This window comes from Aspergillus sydowii (genome assembly GCF_001890705.1).
Source record: "Aspergillus sydowii CBS 593.65 unplaced genomic scaffold ASPSYscaffold_4, whole genome shotgun sequence".
Lineage (NCBI taxonomy): Eukaryota > Fungi > Ascomycota > Eurotiomycetes > Eurotiales > Aspergillaceae > Aspergillus > Aspergillus sydowii.
In genome coordinates this window covers 1,002,054-1,020,462 of record NW_024467862.1, presented here as the reverse complement: position 1 = coordinate 1,020,462, position 18,409 = coordinate 1,002,054, and the positions used below count along the sequence as shown (strand labels likewise).

The window sequence follows — 18,409 nt, the reverse complement described above, 5'->3', positions numbered from 1 at the left end:
AGTGACACTAAGTAAATATCAAGGCCAGTCGTATCAGATATGCCACCTCGGTTACCTACCTGTCGCCCATTCATCATATTCCTTGACCTTTGTAGTGGCATTGATGGCTGTCTATTGTGCCGACCTATACTTGGTCGCTACCAATGAATGGTGGGAAAATGGAGGCATGCCGAGATAGCCGAAATTGATTGAGCTTGGAGAGCGAACCAATCCGTCAATCCCGAACCAACCATAGGAAGACCTTCTCAAAATAGATATACAGGACTAGGGAGACATAAAGGCATGACATGACGTCTCTTGATTCAGATGAATGAAGAAGATTGCCGTCAATGCCGCGGTCAACACATCCCATCACTGGCCCATTGGTTTTGCTGGGCAAGCGTTCCAGCCTCGATGGATGGTAGGGCTGGCACTAGGAGAGAAGGTTCACAATACTGCATTGTCATATTGCTAACCTTCCAATCTGGACGTTGTAGCTATTCATTTTATATGATGGCCTGGGAAGAAGTGTCACCTGGCGGAATCAGTTAGACGGTATAGTCCAAGTAGCTGAGTGATTGTTTGGGGTTTCAAAGGATTCTTCAGCTGCCTTCTCCGTTGGCTTTCGGTAACAGAAGGCGGCATGTGCTCCCGGCGAAGAGAAGCAACTCCGGAGCAGGACGCATATTAATGAGAAGCACGTTCCGTGGAAATGCGGGAGAAGGACCTTGGCGATTCACGAGCGGACGTAATCGGATATGCTAAGAGTCGGGTTATTGCTGACAAGCGCATCAGAAAGGGCGTCCGATGCGGCGACGATGGATCAAGGATGTTGTCAAAAGGGCGTTCAAGGCTTTCTTGTCGCGAAACTGGCAAATCAGAGACTCCAGGGAGTTAGCGCTGCGAAAGGGCGTGCAATCAAGCGGGACAAACAATGGGAACGGGGTCATCGGGCCCACCTCCTGCAGTGGGGGAGACTAGACGCAGCTAGAGAGTGCGCTTCGTTCCGGTTCACCTTTAGAGGAAGACACGACTCACCTTTAGAGGCCTAGCGATCGCACGAATCACCTTTAGAGGTTTAGACAGTCCAGGCCTTTGATGAGGTTGGAGTCGGTGTGGTCCATGGGCTGAAGGATCACGCAAAGAACAATTAGTCAGGATGCGGAACAGGATACGAGCAGCCACCATATTCACTCTTTTCACTTGAGGCTGAGTTGATACTGAGTTGATACGAGCTTGAGCAGGTTGATTTATCATCCTTGCTGGCGTCATTCTGCAATTAACTGAAGCTGCAGGGCGTCATCGGCCCCATTTGTCATCTCCATCGAGTCGATGATCCATCCTGTCAACCCAAGGGCGCGCTACCAGTTCCACTCTGGTAAACATGCTCAGGGTAAAAAAAAAAAAGAAAAGAAAAAATGCCATTTCTCAGCAGTAGTGACTCACGGTCTCAGTTTTGGTACTATATAGAAAGTCTCTCCCCGCAACATCGTGGGATTTCTCCAGATGACTGTCCAACTCCGGGGAATTCCAGTGTATACAATCGGCGCATGACTTGACCAGCACTCCATATATCCCTCTCCTCATCCCTTTCTTCGCGGCATTCCGCCGGGGATTTAATCCTCGCCCCTCCTGGCTACTTGACAGATATACTCGACGAGCAATTGGAAACTTTTGTCTAAAAATTTATACTTTCCCTTTGCTATGGCTGCCTCGATCCTCTCCCGTGGCTCAGGCGCCGTTGATGTGCTGTATCCGTACGCCCGACCCCAGGTCAAAATAGAGCTCAACGGCCAGGTCGACAACCTCATTAAGTCATATACCACGGGAGACTCCATAGAAGGCACCATTACCATCACCGCTTCCCATCTTATCAGTTTCGACGCGATAGATATCCAACTAGAGGGTATGCTCCGTCATTAAATGCGCACAGTATACAGCATACTAACGGCCAGCAGGAAACCAGACCGTTACTGTGGATCGAGGGGCAGTCCCAGGCCGTACAGGCGCAACACAAACATTTTTGCGACTGCGCCAACCCATTGAAGAAACTCTCTATCCAACTCCCCGGGTCATTGAGCCTGGTCTCAGCTATCAGTTTCCCTTCACCTTTGTCGTACCCCAGCGTCTCTTGCCGCACGTCTGCAGCCACCGCAAGACAAATGCCCACATCCAGGACTCCCACACTCTTCTGGTACCCTCTCTGGGTGAACCCACGCTCGCCAGTGACGGCAAATCCGTATTGGACGATATGTCGCCTGACATGGCGCGTGTCACATACTACATCCGCGCCGAAGTGTTACAGAAACCCGTTGTGGGCCCTACAAAATCCCTGAGGGAAGTCAAGAAGAAGATTCGCGTCATCCCAGCTGTCGAGGAGGAGCCGCCCCTGACTGTTCTCGACAATCATCCGGTTTACCGCTTACGGAGGGAGAAAGATGTTAGGCGCGGTACAATGCGCCCGAAGCAGGGACGGCTCGTCATGGCTGCGGCACAACCCAGGCCGTTACAGATCAGTCCTCCAGATAAAAGCGCCGAGTCGGCGAGTACAGCCGCGACGGTCCATTTGCGCTTCGACCCCGTCGGCAATGAGGAACCGCCCAGCCTGGGCACCGTCTGGAGCAAGCTTTGTGTTTCGACTTACTACTCCGTAAACCCTTGGGAAGATTCCCCGACTTCGGGTATTGTTTCTACGACTGACATGTCGGGGAGGGGCCTCTACCAGGACTCCGTGCCCTTATCCAACCTGTGTGTCGCCTCTGCCAAATGGGTCAAAAATTGCTCAGATACCACTCGCCGCGATTCGCTCCAGTCGACTTCTTCTGCAGAGTCCATCACTGGGCCGTCGGCATCTTTCTCGGGTGAGACATACTATACAGCTTCGCTTGTCGTCCCTATATCGCTTCCAACAAGCAAAGCTTTCCTTCCAACCTTTCACTCGTGCTTGATATCCCGCGCATATACCATTGAGTTATGCTTGTCATACCACACCCCGAACATGAACATTCTCACACCGACGGTATCCTTGAAACTGCCCATTCAGTTGACATTTGGTCAGCCAGTGTCTCTGTCGAGACGGGCATCAGCAGAAATCACGCAGGAGGAGGTCGATGCCGAGTTTTTCAGCCCGCGTGGTGTCGGGCCTCCTCCAATGGACATTACAGTTGCTCCACCAAACTATTCAGACCTGGTGTCACCATTACCTAGCACGCGGCCTCAACAGGTGCGATGTTCATGATTGAGATTCAGAAAAAGTGGTTTTTTTTTTTTTTTTTTTTACGGCGTTTGGAACTGATATCCGGAAATCTCGTGGTCATATAATGAGCAATGCTTTGTTTATAGAGTTCTAGATTAGAATTGGTCCTACATAATAACTCTGATAATGTCTATGTTATGCATTGCTTCCGATTGTCCTACCTAGATTGTACTTGTGAGGCTTTACAGCCTCACTCTTCACTCACCTTTGTGTCGACCGTCTTGACTTGATCAACACGATGTATGATCTAAAGAAAAAAGGATTATTGAATAATCACTATAGATCTTGCTTTGATTCATACTAGTTAAACTTCTAGGGATAAGGGCTATTGTTTGAATACGACGCCCGCTGATCTGAATCAGCTTCAGTGTCACAGCATGAATGTTTGCTTCCACTGCATCTCAACGAGAATTGGAGTTATACTTCACTCTACTCTGCCTATACAAATCTTCCATCCCACCATAAGGATTTCGCTCTCACTCCTCGCTCTTTTTCCCTCTCTTATCCTCTCCAACAATTAACTTGCTGCCCACATCTTCATCATGAGGCTCCTTATGGTTTTTCTGCCGACTCTGTTTCTCAGCTTCCAAGTAGCTGCCCTTCCCTCGCACTCTGATTTCGAAAACTTTCGTTCCAGAGCTGGCTGTACCCCTACCACCGGCTTTAGCAATGGCACCAATACCAATGCCACCAACCACGCACCAGACAATGTCACCGACATATTTCCCAACCCAGTTCCCAAACCTTCCGGTGGGAACTACCGCTCAATGGCCTATTTCGTGAATTGGGTATGTCTTCTCCTTCAGCCCATCCACTTACTAGGCCCCTTCTTCCAACCAACCAATCGATAACTAACGACCAATCTCTACATAAAAAGGCCATCTACGCCAGAAACCACAACCCCTCAGACCTCCCAACGTCTCACCTAACCCACATCCTATACGCCTTCGCCAACATCCGCCCCGAAACAGGCGAGGTGTATCTTTCCGACACATACTCTGACTTAGAGAAACACTACCCGAATGACTCGCGGGACGAGCCGGGTGCAACCAACAATGTCTACGGCTGCGTCAAGCAACTATTTCTGCTTAAGAAGAACAATCGACACCTCAAGGTGCTCCTTAGTATTGGTGGCTGGACTTATTCGAAGAATTTTGCAGCCCCGGCGCAGACAGAGTCGGGACGGAAGGCTTTTGCGAGCTCTGCCGTGAAACTTATGGGGGACCTTGGGATGGATGGGGTGGATGTTGATTGGGAGGTTAGTTCTGGGGATTATTGGCATTTTCCATGGCACCTCTCTGGGTAAAAATCCTGACGGAGAGAGGGCTAACCTGACGGTTTATATAGTATCCAGAGGACGACGCACAAGCGAGCAACTTTGTGGAGCTTTTGCATGAGACGAGAGAGGTATGTTGACTGTATAAATATCTGCACCTGGCGCCCTTCCATTCAAGATAACCCAGTTATACTAAAGCAAGTTACCATCAAAAGGAATTAGACCGCTACAGCGCGGCCCACGCACAAGGGAGGCCCTTCCTCCTCAGCGTCGCCTCTCCAGCTGGTCAGCCTTCCCACCCCGCCAATCCTATCCACTCAATGCTATCTATACTGATAAGGCAGAACAGGCCCAGCAAAATACACAATCCTCCACCTGCAGGCAATGGACAAATACCTCTCTTTCTGGAACCTCATGGCCTACGACTACAGCGGCAGCTGGGACACAATAACAGGACACAACGCCAACCTGTTCCCCTCCACTTCCAACCCCCCGTCTACACCCTTCAACACGGACATCGCTATAAGCGCATACATCGCGGCCGGAATTCCGCGATCAAAAATAAATCTCGGAATGCCGCTCTACGGCCGCTCGTTTCTCGGCACCGATGGGCCTGGAACGGCCTTTGAGAGCGTGGACTATGAAGGGTCCTTCGAACCTGGGGTTTGGGATTATAAGGCCCTCCCGAAGGCGGGGGCGGATGTTGTGGATGCTGGGGATGTGGGTGCGAGTTTTAGTTATGATCCCGCAAAGAGAGAAGTCATTAGCTTTGATTCTGTGGGGGTTACGAGGAGGAAAGGTGACTATGTGAAGGATACTGGACTGGGAGGTGGGATGTGGTGGGAGAGTAGTGGGGATCGGAAGGTGGGGGAAGGGGGCAGTTTGATTGAGACGGTACGTTTAGTTTCATTTCTCCTCTTTTCTAATTCCACCTCTGCTGTTTCCTGTTGTGGTTTTTTATTTTTGAGGGGTGTGGGTGTTTGGGTGGATGTGGGACTGATGAGGGTTGTTGTAGCTTGTCGACACCTTTGGCGGCGTAGACGGCCTCGACAAATCCGAGAACCACCTTGACTATCCGGCTTCGCGATACGAGAATTTGCGGAAGAGATTTACGTGAGGTTCTGGGATGAACGATGAGGTAGAGAATTTGAGGACAGAATGGGTGATACCCTACTAGCAGGACCTAGTCGATCATCCTCTTGTCCCCTCCAATATAGCTGGACTATACAAATTATTTACCAAGATATCTGGCATGCATACCTAACGGCCGGCTGGCTGGAAAGATGCAACGTAGATCATAACTAGGGAATCCAACGGAAATTACGGAAATGGAATCCAACTCCTGAAAGGAAAGACTCAAAGTCTATACAACATCCAACTTTTGAATACATACAACACTTGGTAGGTAGATGAAAACACCTATATACACACACAACACGAAACACCTCAAAACGCCCTGGCAGGAGACGAAAAACAAGGCATGTAATCTAGGCAAGATATCCTTCTTCAAGTCAACATATCATCCAGCCTCTCCCCGAGAACTCCCTCAATCTGCTTAACCCACTTCCTCACTTCCCTCTCCACTCCCTCATCTTCATCCTCCATCAACTCACTGATATACGGCAACATCTCCGGTAATAGAGCAAGCCAATCCTCACCAAGATGATCAGTAAGCGCCTGTTCAGCCTTGAGAGCCGCGATCCGCGTGTGTGGGTTGTCTCCACCGCCAATAGAACTCTTCTTGCTAGCACCACCACTACCGCTAGTAAGGGCAGCAGAAGAAGGCCTCAAGAACCGCATAAGCACCGAGTTCAGCTCCTTGTGGTTATCCGTGGAGTCTGCGGCAACGGCCAGCTCCGTGATTGTGGGGATTGCTTCGTCGGTGATGAGAGCTGCGGTGGGGGCGTTTGTGGCGTGGCGGAGTTGCGAGATTAGCGGTGTGGAGATCTTGGTTATGTGTGACGGCGATTGCCAGAATTCTGTGGGGTGTTAGCTCTCAATTAGTTTATTTTGGGGTGTGGGTTGAGGATGAGTGGGAGTGGGGACTTACCGTCTTGGTCGTGCTCAAAGGCGCTTTGGAGCATGCGCATGGTTGCGAGCCAGAGCGATTTTGTGTTGGGGTTTGACGGGCTGGCAGTTGTGAGGACAGAGACGACGCTTTCGATTATATAGCTGGCGTAGCCGGTGACGATAGACTAACGAGAATGTTAGCTTTTGCTGCTAGAGTAAGGGTTCAATAGGGTTTAGAAACTTACCTGGAGAGTGCTGAAGAAGACCTGCAGGAAGCGGTATAAGGTAGTTAATCTGGCCAAGCTGCCTTGAGTATCCTTCTTCGGGAGGGCCGTTGCCCATTCGACCAACTTGGCAAAAATAGGTCGGAACGTCGTGTCGTTGAGCTTGTAGATCATCTTGATCGTGACATCGTTGACAAGGTCCTCGACCTCCTCGAGGTCCGAGGTATCGAACATGGATTTCGTAGAGAGCGCGACTTGCTCCCGGCGGAGGTCAAACACGCGGAAGAGGATGCTTGTCAGGACGGAAAGGTTCTTCATCGTCGCAGACTTGGGGTGCTTCTCGATGCTGAGGCTAACGGCTTCTAGGACCTCACTGGTAGCTGCGGGCCCGGCCTTCACGGCCTGTTCCCAGTTGCGGTCAATAGAAGCAAACGTTGAGGCCATGTCGACCTTTCGGGCCATGAAGCGGAGCGCTTCTTGTCGGCTGTCGTTGTCGAGCTCTTCAGTGGCGGCTGACTTGAAGGAAAGAACAAGCAGGCGGTCCAGGTGGGACGCGGAGACCATGTAAGGGAGGTGGACGAAGAGGGAAGAGAAGAGGGTGAACACTGCATCGTGGAGTCTTGGGTTGAGCTTGTTGCTCTCCATGCTAATCTCAAGCAAGGACAGCGAGCGGTTGAGAACCTCTGGGAGCGCAGGGATCATTGCTTGTCCAAGCACCTCCACCATCGAGGCGAGACACAACACACCATTGATGCGGATGCGATCGTCCTCCTGGCCGATGCACGAAGCACTGGCAACCACCTGTGCGGCGTGCGTAACCTTGGATGGCTCCTTCTTGCCATACTTCTCCGTGATACGGTCGATACAAGTCACTGCGGCGTGTTTGAGTAAAATATCGGGAGACGATTGCACGATATCAACCAAAACAGCCACGAAGTCGAGCATGCGCATCTGGGAGTCACCGTCCCGCTCGGGAGTTTGTTGCAGGCGGGTGGCAAGAAGACTGAGAACCTTCCGGCGGAGAGCGTCATCAGGTCGCTTAAGCAAGGCTTCGACCGTGTCGAGGAAGTCCACAGTGGTGAGGGTGCTGAATAGTCCACTAAGCACGTCACCGGCAGCCTGATGGACAGGCTTGACGCTTTGCATGACTTCTCCAATGGCGAGGATCTGTTCGAGGATCTTGGAGAACAGTGCGCGGATCTGGTCTGCGTCACTGGTTTCAGCTGTGAGCACTCTGGCGATCTTGACCTTCAAGGATGAATGCTTGAAAAGGTAAGCCAATGCGCGCAGTAGATCTACAGCCACCTTGTGAGGCTCGCGGCCATCATCGCTTCCGATACCGAGGAGGACCTGTGAGATTCCGGGCTTGGGTTTGAGCGAGTCGCTCACCAAGTTGAGGAATTTGCTGTAGGATGTTAATTCCACAGCTGCACCGGCATCAGAAACCAACCCCGTCATGAGGACCAGAACCGCCTTGTCCATGGAATATCTGTTTGCGAGCATTGCCAAAACCGCGAATAAGAACTCCTCCGTTCCTAGCTTCGTGATCAGCGCATGGAATAGTCGTAGACGGCGATGAGAAGGAATGTGTTCAAAAGCCGCAGTAAAGCTAAGTAGAAGCTCTGATGTCCCGGAAACAACATCGCGCTTTTGGTGTCGTAGCGACTGAATTAGAGCCGGGACAACCTGATCGATTGTCTGGTCGATAACGGAGACCGAATAATCATCATCCTTCCTTAGAACGCTAGAGCCCATGAATGTGAAGATTGGCATTACGCTGTGGAGAACCAATTCTGGCGCGATAACAGACAGACCAGCAACTAGTAGAAGAGCTGTGTTCTGGACTTGAGGGCTCTCCGTGGTGCGGACACAATCAACAACCATGTCAGCCCGCACAACCGACGTATCGAATTGCGCCTTGGCACTTCCTTTCGACCGGTTGACGATAGCAAGGAGGCTACCAAGCGTCAGGCTGAGTAGGTAGCTCATGCCAGATTGGATTTGAGACTTGAAATGGTGGAGAGCGGCCAAAACTTGGAACAGGCCTTCTGTGAGTTCAGGGTGAGCTTCCGGGTTGGAGCCGTCCACGAGTTCCAGGATGAATGTCATCTTGTCCATGAGCTTGCTGAGCTTGGCCTCGTCCTTGGTTGTCATCGCCACCATGTTATTCTGGCTGGTACGTCTCCGCTTCGGCGCAGGGCCCAGGGAGTCGACATCTGTAATCGAAACAGGAATTTGCTGGAGATAGTTTAGGAGCACAGAGCCAGGAAGCTCTACGGTACGGAGAATATCCCGACAGTGAAGGACGAGAGGAGATTCCGAATCTTGGATAGAGATATTAAATAGCTCCTCCGCGGCAACGATCTGACGGTCCTCTGCGACCTTAGCCCAGATGTCGCGCATGCGGTTGAATACAGCGGATACGAAAGACGGTCTTAGTGAAGCTGAATAAGGGTTGACGGTAGACAGAAGGAGATGGACAGAATCCTTCTCTTTCGGCGTAACTGTCTTGAGTACTTGGTCCTCGAAATCGGACAAAGAAACATGCTCCCTTTCGTGGATTTCCTTGAGCTCTTGGTCACTCATACCTCGCCATGACTTTAGCAACGGTTCGAGTTCCTTAGTCCGAGTTGTGCCGCCAGCCTTGTCAACCCGATTGAGCAGGCTCAGCAAGCCGGCTTTGGGGGCGAAGAGAGGAATCTTCACAGCGTGTGAACAGAGCAACGAGAATAAAGCAAGTCGTAGGGGCTTCTTGAGCGCAGAGGCAGAATCGGTTGCTGACCCTCGTAAGGTGTTCTCGAGAGCCCGACCAATATGTTCACCATCAGATCGACACTCTTCCAATTCAGGAAGCACAGCCCGGTCCAAGACCTTCTGGAAATCGCCGGTGGTAAGCCAAGGAATGTCCTTTGATTGCTTGTCCTGGCCATAAAGAGAGTCGCGGGCCCAGACAGTGCCTTTCTTTTTCTTTTCAGCCGACTTTCCAATGACTGCCACGGCATCAGCAGCCCCGGAGCGCACCCTTTCGACGGGGTCTGATAGGGCAATGAGCATGAAAGGCAACACCGCTTGAAGATCGAAGTCAGCCCAGGCTGTGGAACTGAGGACGGAGGAAATAATCTTCAAAGCGGCGGCTTTGGTGCCCGCTGGGTACGGGCCAGTGAAGACTCGGATGAAAAACGAAAGAAATTGAGGGGATTTCGTTGCAGTCGCCTTGCATAAAACAGGCAATTCGGTGAAAGAACTAATTCGTTCTTGAGAGCCAACAGACAGTGCGAAAACTTGGACAAGTTTATCGAACATCGGAATGGACTGCGCACCGAGGAATGAGGTTTTGAAAGCGCTCTCCTTCGCCATAGATTCTAGGGCTGACGTGTAAGCGTCTGTCCGTGGTTCTTCCTTGTCTGCATCCTCCATTTCCACATCTTCAATTGCTTTGCTGATAGGAATAGATTCGATGGCTGTTTGCAAGTTGTGCTCTAATACGCCGAGGTCAAACGACGACTCTTCAATTAGTTTCTGGAAAGTTGGCTGGAGCGACTTTGACCGGCTGAAGTGCTGGACAAGATCTGCAAGGTGCGTTTGAACATCCAAGGTGATTGACCCATCAATGTTGCCTGCAGCTCGGAGAACCAGGGCCATGGCCTCTCCCAGTTCGGCATCACCCAAAAGCTGACCCTCGAACATCAAGGACAATAAATCCAAGCGTGTCGAGTCTTTTTGGCTTGACAGGTCGCTAACGCAGCCAGCCACAAGCCCAAGAAGCAGCTGTGATGTTTTGTATTCTGTTGATATTTCAGCTATTTGCTTCAATGGGTCATCCAAGCGAAGCAGAGCCTTGAAAACCCGTTTTGGCAATACGGGCTCCGGCTTCTGTTGTGCCAGAACCGCGATACATATAAGGGCGGAACTCAGTGTTTCCTCCGTCCATGACCCTGCGACAGCTTCCATGAGGCCATCCAGGACCTGATCTTGAAGTTCAGCCTTCTGTGCGAGCACAACGCAAACCATGTAACACCCGATCACCAGCTCTGAAACATCCTTCAATGACAAGCCGTCATTGAGGACTGGAAGGATATGAAGTATAACATCGTCGTGTTTCTGCTTTTCCACATTTCGTCGGCCTGAGCGTGCTGAATCCAGCATCCCAGAAACACCCTCGGTGATAATCCCCGCCCAAAAAGACAGCAGTGCGTGGTGGTGGGCCCGTTGTCGACTAACCTGAAGAACATGGTTGTTGAGGGTTGTTATAACGTCGCGGTTGGAGATGGCGTTCTGCACCAGGGCTTGTCGTACAGGGTTCATCGCACTTCTCTTATACGGGATGAGCACCTTGAGCGCCGACGGAAGGTCTTCGGGAAGTATCGAAAGAAGGTTGAGAAATAGAGGTGTCGGATAATACGGTAAAAACGTAAGGATGGTGAATTCAGTGTTATACTCATGTACCCTACACGACTGTTAGCCATCAAGAAAAGGAGCCTTCGGGTCGGATACGTACCGGAAGCGTCTGATGAGCCATTCCACAGCCTTTACGGCGGGTTGCAGTAACAATCTCCCACCAATTAGTGCCAGAAAGGCCTCCAATACCGAATCCAGCTCCTTATTTTCTGCCGCAGTCATCTCCGTCCGATCCTGGGCCTTGCTTCGCTCGCTGAAGATCGAGCGCTCGAACTGTGCAAAACGGCGATCTAGCTCACATATTTCCCGGAAACCATCAAAGCAAATGTCGTAAATCGTATCAAAGTCCTGGGATCCAGCAACCTTTTTGTCAAAAATCAGAGATTGCGAATGCGCGACTCTCTGTGCCTTCAGATTTAACTGGTTGGTGGAGTTGGCCGCAATTTGCGACAACTGCGCGGCGAGGGACGACGCCATTTTCGAAGGGAAGAAGGATCCTTATTGAGATGCGAGCACTCTGTCCATTCCCTGGCGATAATTAAGATAGCAGCACTCCAGAGAAGACTGGGTGGGTTGAGAGGAATGCTCGAGCGGAAATCTTCAAAGCTCCGCAACTTTTTTTTTACTCCTCAACAGGAAAGGCGGAAAGCGGGAGCGGAGTTTTTCCAGCCTGCACCACCTTCTTATCTACACGCCCTCTCTGACATCAACAATGTCGCATGTCCGGGAGCATGGATTCGTCTGGCTCACAGGTACGCCTATAAAGACCAAAATCTACCGTTCTTCTCATTGACTTTCCGTCGCAGGAAAAGAAGGCCATCCCGCGGTTCGCCAGCTTCAAACCCCGACCAGCTCCGCCCGATAACGATCGGCCTCCCGAGCTCCCCAACCGTGAACGAGTTGAAAGTGAAGACAAATCTAAACATCGATCGAAACATCGCTCGAGACATAGAAGCCACCATGACTACCGCTCACGGTCAAGGGAGCGGCGAGGCGAGCGCAGAGAAACCCATCGTAGCCGGAGGGAAACCGGCCGTCGCGACAGGGAGCTTGTTCGCGAAACCACGCCGCCGTCAAGGGACGCCCTGAAGGAACAGACAAAGGATTTGTCAGACCTCTACGTTGTCGATCGGAAGGGGGACAAATACAACTTGATATACGGAACGATACACCGATATAGTGTGCCTCGCTACTATCGCATTGGCCGTGGCCGTGTACTAGGACTTCCCCCGAACTACAGGATCGACCGTGAAACGATCGGCGAGAACGAGATAGTTGTGAGGGCCGACGCAAACCGCACAGATTCTGCGAAACCTAGGTCAAAGAGGTTATTAAATAAGCCCGAAAGGTCGCCGCAAAGATTACTACGAGTCCGACCAACATCGTTCGCAAGCGATCCAATCGCTTCGTCGAGAGACTTTGTACCCTTGCGGGAGATCCGTCAAAGGCAGAATGAGGACAATTCCGAGGCGTCAGATGCAGAGGATGATAAACATGGGTATCGATCAATCCATGGCAAGCTAAAATCGGACGAGGGCCTCCCTAGCGACTTGGAAGCTGTGTCAGATTCTGAGTTGAGTGGCGAAGAGACTACTCGACAAGACCCAGATTCAGATATTAAACAACGCAATGTGAAACTATCTCGAGCTGTGGAACAACATCCAGGAAGTTTTGAGGCCTGGCTAAGGCTCATTGACCATCAAGAAACCGTGCTTAGAGGCTCCGCAAAGCAAACAGGCTCCTTGACAAATGCCGAGCGGAATAGTCTGGCTGATATCAGGATCTCCCTGTACGAAAAGGCACTAAAGAAGGTTGGACATAGTCTTGGCCGAGACCGCCTTCTCGTTGGATTCTTGGAAGAGGGTTCGAAGCTTTGGGATACACAAAAGCTGCTGTCACAGTGGCATTTCACACTGAAAAATAATTCCCAATACATCAATCTCTGGGTTAGATATCTAGACTTCCGCCAAACCGAGTTCCTAAATTTTACCCATGCCCGATGTCTTGCGACATTTGCTGAATGCCTGCGACTGAATAAGACCTCTCCTGACGGCCCCGATAAAACCCGTGTGCAGATGTACCTATTCCTCCGTCTGACTCTATTCTTGCGGGAAGCGGGTTATATGGAGCAGGCAACAGGTCTTTGGCAGGGCATCCTTGAATTGGCGTTCTTCCTGCCGCAGAGTTTAGACGTCAACACCAACGCAGATGAAGTGCTTGCCGCTTTCACGGATTTCTGGGAATCGGAGGTCCCGCGGATCGGCGAACTGGGGGCTAAGGGCTGGAAAAATAGCAACGCACCACCACTCGGTCCAAAAGTATTCGAGCCAAGGTGTCAACTCACACAGAAGACGATGCTGGCATCGTGGACAGCTTGTGAGCAAGAACGTATGCTCAACGCTCAACTTCCAGCGCGAAGTTTGGATGAGCCCGAGGACGATCCATACCGCGTGATACTACCTGCCGACCTGAGGGAGTTTCTTCCTCTAGTATTACTACCAGACTCGACATCTGATCTTGTTGATAGCTTCCTTTATTTCTGCCGACTTCCTCCTATTATCACCTTGAACAACTTTAGGAGTACGGGAATCTGGATGGGGGATGGTTTCCTGCAAAACGACTTGTCAGCTATGTCTTATGCGAGCCTTGATGACTGGTTTCCAACATCCAGCGGCAAAACTGAGTCCAGCATATCGCCTCCAAATACGTTTTCGCCACAATATTTCATCCACAATTTCGACACCTTTTTCGGGAACCCCGAAGTTTGGTTCTTTTCCTTTGGCTCCTGGCTCAAAGCGACCTCTGACCCAACATCCAACGTCATCCGTGACTGGGTTCGGAGAACTCTTAGACAGCTGGTTGATGTAACACCGTCAAACGAAGACCTTGCGGAGTATACAGTCGCGGTTGAGTTTATCTGCAATGCTAAAGAGGCTAAGAAGTATGCTAAATCGCTCCTTAAAAAGCGGCCGTCTAGTCTTCGGCTGTATAATGCATACGCGCTCATGGAACGCCGAGCCGACAATGACGCAGCCGCTGACCATGTGTGGGCAACGGCCATTTCCATGAGCAAATCATTATCTAGTGAACAAAGGGTTGATAGCGTTCTTTTATGGAATACTTGGGTTTGGGAACTTCTGGAGGCTCGAAACATAGCCCATGCGGCCCATCTCCTAGTTTCTATGCCGCAGAACAACGTCAATCTAAAAGCGTTTCCTGATATATCGAGTCTCCCGTCGTTCACCGCAGCAAACCTGCTGAGAATACGTAGTGTAAGTGAACCTCTCTCGTTTTCGACGCATATACTAACTCGTCCAGTATATATCCGAGTCCCAGGAAAGCGCAATTGCAAACCGAAAGCCCAGTATTATCAAGGCGTGTACGGACTGCCGGGCCATTTTAACCTATCTGACTCATGCGCAAGACCTCGATAAATCGCTTGAAGCATACACCTCCACAATTGACAGACTATCTACTCTCCCCAGCTCGGATTCCACAGAGACCTTCAAATCTTACACCATCGAACTCCTCCATCAGGCCCGAGCACGACTCCTCTACTACCACATCCGAACGAGCACCATTTATAAACCATCTCACATCCGCACCGTCCTAACAGAAAGCGTAACCTCATTCCCACACAATACAATCACCCTCTTTCTATTTGCCTGGAACGAATCCCGTTTCCGTATCGAAGAGCGCGTTCGCGACATTATGAGAGACATCACCACGAGCACCGCCTCCACAGTATCCCAGTCCCATTACAACCCAATCCCGATAACATCCCACCTATTCTCCATTTATACCGAGCTCAACCGCCCAACGTACGCCGGCTCAACGCTCCACTCTGTCCGTGCAGCTTTCGAAAAAGCCATTGGTGACCAGAAGGGTTCATCGTCGTCACATACTACATCCACCACCACGGGTCGCTCCAGTATCTCCCTCTGGAAGCTCTACATCCTCTTCGAGCTCTCACGCAACGACATCGCGCGCGCCAAGAGTGTATTTTACCGCGCTATGCGCGCATGTCCATGGTCAAAGGATATCCTCATGCTTGCATTTACCCATCTCCGCGAAGATGCCATCCGCGCACACTATGAGCCAGGGTCGACGAAGGGCGAGGGAATGAATTTCTTTGAACTGCGCCATGTTTATAATGTCCTTGTTGAGAAGGAGCTGCGTATCCATATTGATATTGAACGTGGCCTGGATGAGCTTGGTGCAAAGATGGAGCAGAAGAGTGTCGCACTGGGAATCCCTATAACCATGCCGGATGACGCTGATAGTGGGGATGAGGATGAGGTGATGCAGATGTAAATTGGTCTGGATACTAGGTGATTGTATGTATTACTTTACATCAAGGCAAGTGAGGACCAAGATAAAATATTATCAAAGTCAATTAATATCTCTTTTGCTTTGCGCTCAGCCAAAAAGATCTAAGGCTATATACTGTGCGTAATGTNAAGTACAGCGGATAATGCAAGCATCGTGAAACAAATACAGAGATGCACAGCCAAAATCCAAACGATATGCTTCAATCAGGTCGTGACTTCATCGGGGGATATCAAAGATATATAGGACAGGTACCTAGGTGTTTTCCAAAATATGTATAATAAGGCTTTTAAAATCAAATGGAAACGTTGGGGGAGAGGGCGGGGAGCGTAAGAGGAAAAGGCATTAGAAGTGTTCTTTCCAGAACTTAAACTTGACTTCGCTTGTAGACGCGGCCTTTGCTGCGGCTTTAATCTGCCTTGCAGCAAGATTAGGCCCACAAAAGTAAACACCGATACGGGTCTTCGACTGCGTATTTAGTCCTCTTAGGTAGGACTGATCCTGCAGTCCATCCCGCATGGCTGTAAAGAGGCGCTTGAAGTCAGGGCGGCCGAAATTGGTTCTGCTTTTGAGTTCAGTCAAGGGGTCGAGGTCTCGGCCGACGGAGTTGAGGTAGATGTTGGCGGTTTCGTCTTGGTCTAGACGCTGCGTGAGGTAGATATGGATGCGCAAGAACTCTGTAATTCCTGCATAAGCGGCGTCGGTTGCGGATTGTGCTTCTAGAGATGAGAGGAGCGCTTGAAACCACTCGAAGGAGGTTGTGTCTTTGCAGACCCATATAAACTCGACACGGCGAAGGCGTCTGGGAGGGTTGGGACTGGCACGCTGATGCCAAATATTTTTGAGGATTGAGGCCCAGGGTGTCACGCCGATGCCAGTTCCGATTAGGACGGCGATTTCGTTTTCAAAAACATCTTCAGCCGGAGCACCATAAGGCCCGTCAACTCGGAGCTTTGGCATCTGCTGTCCGTTTTCGAGTGCGACTTCGTACATCCCCATAGGGTCGAGTCCTTCTAAATCCCTTGCTTGTGCAGGACCACATCCCAAGGCGTCACCGAGTGCACGCGTGAAATCACCGACTTGACGTACGTGGATACTGATGTATTCGTCAAACGGGCAAGAAGTAATGGTGAAGGGATGCCATTGAGTGTTGGACACCTCGGGGACTTGTATGAAAAGCCATTGTCCGGCCTTGTATTTGAAGCTTGGCTTGCGGAATTGGATCTCCATGGCATCTAGAGTTCAGGGTCAGTGAAATTTGATATACTTATGTCAATGGCAAGCATACCGTATGGGTGACGAATCACCTTGACGATTTCTGTTTCACGTAACGCCCGAATCTCGCGCCAAAGACGTTCGCATAAGTAGAGACCCCCGGCCACAAGCTCCCACCGCCATCCCTGATAACCTATACAATGATTCCAGAAACGTTCGCCAGCAAATGGGGAATATGGCTCTGTGCTGTCCCGGACAAAACAGCCTGTAGCATGGGTGTAGAGCGCCAACAGAAATGGGATAAACAAATGGTGTGTGTACCAGAAGGTCTCAAACGACTGCTGGCGAATTCGATGGTGTGAGGTAGTGTACATGAGCATCATGCAGAAAAGCATCACATGCCCGGTCACTCCACCAGCTTGGGTATAATGTATTTGTAAAGCCGACTGGGGACGCAGCTGCGTCAGTTCGATATGGTAGAAACTTCAAAAGGTTAGACCATGTTTTTGTTTAGTTTGAGGAAGTGGCGTACTTGACGTAGTGGCCTGCAACATGAAGAATGGTGAACACCAGGATCGCATATGCCACTTGGCGATGAAACCATATCGTTTCGTCCAGGGGTAGCCATCTTAACTTCGGCCGTAAAAATTTCATGATATTTCTGCACATGGGTAGCAATATGAGTGTCCCGTCAAAAGTCAATACCAGTCCAGAGCCTCGAGAAATATATACTGAATAAGAAAGCGCATTCAGAGGTGCCAATGGTTTGCTCGTTGCTTGATAGTTCCTGGAAGATGTTAGCAATCAACCTGACAGTTAATACCGGAATACAGACCATCCAATTCCGAACACAGCGAAATGTAGGCCCCAAAACCAAAAGTAAAAGAATAGCTTTGAAGGAGCAAAGTAGGATTTCAACGGATAGCGACCCATTGCGACGAGCTTGCGGCGCCGAAATTCGTCGACGCAGCAAACAAGAGCGGGAACGGAATCTTTTGACAGGAAACTAGGCCATCGACCTGCGATGGGTGATACTGATTATCGATTAGATGTGCGAAAAAGAGGGTAGGCGAGTTCAAGGTCGGCCACGGTTCTGGGGCGTTGACTTGTAAACGGGATCCTTATATCGTTCTAGAGGCACGATGAGATACCGGAAAGCACTGTGCTCGAAGCCAGAACCCCGAGGGGCGGAAGTTTCGTGAACTCGAGCTCCCCCTCTCTCCTATTAATTCCGGATCGCTTGACAAGACTTTTTAATTAATCAGAGGTGGCGTGGTAGTCTTGTTGTCAGACCAAGACAGCGAGTTTGTTTGCTTAGCACAGATTGTCGGGTAGTTGACAAACAAGGGCGAGCGCCCTTAGCACCATGTTATCGAGACAGTTCCCAGAGCGAAAATAGGATATAGAAATCGAATGATGGAAGTCTGTGGAGTTGCGAACCCAGCGATGTGGTACGTAGTGATTTGCAGGGGAGATGGAGAGATGAGGCGAGATGAGGAGGAGGGGAAGAAAAGGGAAAGGCGCCGGTTGCGAGATGAGGTTCAGCGTCTGCAACTCTGCAACACTTTGGCGAGTTTAAGGAACTGGCAACCTGGTAAGCCAACGGCGCTAAGGCATTTTATTGTTGACAAGGGTTTATTGCGATCGTGCACATTTATTGGACAGAGCGAATCAACGGTCTCTGCAAGTCCATCCAACTCTCCTGCCGAGCGGATCCCTCGA

At 50.5% G+C, this 18,409-nt stretch overlaps 6 protein-coding genes across 6 annotated transcripts; 3 read left to right on the top strand and 3 right to left on the bottom strand.

Annotated features, from left to right (window-relative positions):
- Nucleotides 1–650: 650 nt before the first annotated feature.
- ASPSYDRAFT_888841 (uncharacterized protein) lies at nt 651–1,423 on the bottom strand. Its single transcript, XM_040852077.1, has 2 exons — nt 1,018–1,423; nt 651–848 (listed from the first exon to the last, which is right to left on the bottom strand). Exons 1-2 carry the CDS (start codon nt 1,249–1,251, stop codon nt 771–773), a joined length of 312 nt encoding a protein of 103 aa, XP_040703476.1. The 5' UTR covers nt 1,252–1,423; the 3' UTR covers nt 651–770.
- Nucleotides 1,339–3,461, top strand: ASPSYDRAFT_44061 (arrestin (or S-antigen), N-terminal domain protein). Its single transcript, XM_040846782.1, has 2 exons — nt 1,339–1,885; nt 1,938–3,461. Exons 1-2 carry the CDS (start codon nt 1,684–1,686, stop codon nt 3,215–3,217), a joined length of 1,482 nt encoding a protein of 493 aa, XP_040703475.1. The 5' UTR covers nt 1,339–1,683; the 3' UTR covers nt 3,218–3,461.
- Nucleotides 3,462–3,969: 508 nt separating this feature from the next.
- On the top strand, nt 3,970–5,754 carry ASPSYDRAFT_175696 (glycoside hydrolase family 18 protein). The gene is made up of 6 exons (XM_040843459.1): nt 3,970–4,023; nt 4,113–4,493; nt 4,583–4,642; nt 4,727–4,796; nt 4,861–5,405; nt 5,527–5,754. The coding sequence occupies exons 1-6, from the start codon at nt 4,003–4,005 to the stop codon at nt 5,626–5,628; spliced, it is 1,179 nt and encodes a 392-aa protein (XP_040703474.1). The 5' UTR covers nt 3,970–4,002; the 3' UTR covers nt 5,629–5,754.
- Nucleotides 5,755–5,852: 98 nt separating this feature from the next.
- Nucleotides 5,853–11,734, bottom strand: utp10 (snoRNA-binding rRNA-processing protein UTP10). Its single transcript, XM_040843781.1, has 4 exons — nt 11,244–11,734; nt 6,767–11,192; nt 6,562–6,706; nt 5,853–6,490 (listed from the first exon to the last, which is right to left on the bottom strand). The coding sequence occupies exons 1-4, from the start codon at nt 11,618–11,620 to the stop codon at nt 6,018–6,020; spliced, it is 5,421 nt and encodes a 1,806-aa protein (XP_040703473.1). The 5' UTR covers nt 11,621–11,734; the 3' UTR covers nt 5,853–6,017.
- A 128-nt stretch (nt 11,735–11,862) lies between these two features.
- Nucleotides 11,863–15,457, top strand: ASPSYDRAFT_88576 (uncharacterized protein; the record flags this gene model as incomplete). The annotated part of the gene is made up of 3 exons (XM_040852026.1): nt 11,863–11,895; nt 11,950–14,415; nt 14,462–15,457. The coding sequence occupies 3 exons, from the start codon at nt 11,863–11,865 to the stop codon at nt 15,455–15,457; spliced, it is 3,495 nt and encodes a 1,164-aa protein (XP_040703472.1).
- Nucleotides 15,458–15,817: 360 nt separating this feature from the next.
- Nucleotides 15,818–17,620, bottom strand: ASPSYDRAFT_149507 (putative NADPH oxidase (NoxA); the record flags this gene model as incomplete). The annotated part of the gene is made up of 4 exons (XM_040841913.1): nt 15,818–16,707; nt 16,761–17,170; nt 17,220–17,474; nt 17,523–17,620. The coding sequence occupies 4 exons, from the start codon at nt 17,618–17,620 to the stop codon at nt 15,818–15,820; spliced, it is 1,653 nt and encodes a 550-aa protein (XP_040703471.1).
- Nucleotides 17,621–18,409: the final 789 nt, after the last annotated feature.

What these genes read in the sequence shown, in the direction of transcription:
- ASPSYDRAFT_888841 (XM_040852077.1), bottom strand. Translation starts at nt 1,251, where the DNA reads ATGACGCCAGCAAGGATGATAAATCAACCTGCTCAAGCTCGTATCAAC. An exon ending in CGATCGCTAGGCCTCTAAAG is followed by an intron (nt 849 to 1,017) that starts GTGAGTCGTGTC and finishes CTGATTTGCCAG; the next exon opens with TTTCGCGACAAGAAAGCCTT.
- ASPSYDRAFT_44061 (XM_040846782.1), top strand. Translation starts at nt 1,684, where the DNA reads ATGGCTGCCTCGATCCTCTCCCGTGGCTCAGGCGCCGTTGATGTGCTG. An exon ending in GATAGATATCCAACTAGAGG is followed by an intron (nt 1,886 to 1,937) that starts GTATGCTCCGTC and finishes AACGGCCAGCAG; the next exon opens with GAAACCAGACCGTTACTGTG.
- ASPSYDRAFT_175696 (XM_040843459.1), top strand. Translation starts at nt 4,003, where the DNA reads ATGGCCTATTTCGTGAATTGG. An exon ending in TGGCCTATTTCGTGAATTGG is followed by an intron (nt 4,024 to 4,112) that starts GTATGTCTTCTC and finishes CTACATAAAAAG; the next exon opens with GCCATCTACGCCAGAAACCA. An exon ending in GGGTGGATGTTGATTGGGAG is followed by an intron (nt 4,494 to 4,582) that starts GTTAGTTCTGGG and finishes CGGTTTATATAG; the next exon opens with TATCCAGAGGACGACGCACA.
- utp10 (XM_040843781.1), bottom strand. Translation starts at nt 11,620, where the DNA reads ATGGCGTCGTCCCTCGCCGCGCAGTTGTCGCAAATTGCGGCCAACTCC. An exon ending in TCTTCTTCAGCACTCTCCAG is followed by an intron (nt 6,707 to 6,766) that starts GTAAGTTTCTAA and finishes CATTCTCGTTAG; the next exon opens with TCTATCGTCACCGGCTACGC. An exon ending in CTTTGAGCACGACCAAGACG is followed by an intron (nt 6,491 to 6,561) that starts GTAAGTCCCCAC and finishes AACACCCCACAG; the next exon opens with AATTCTGGCAATCGCCGTCA.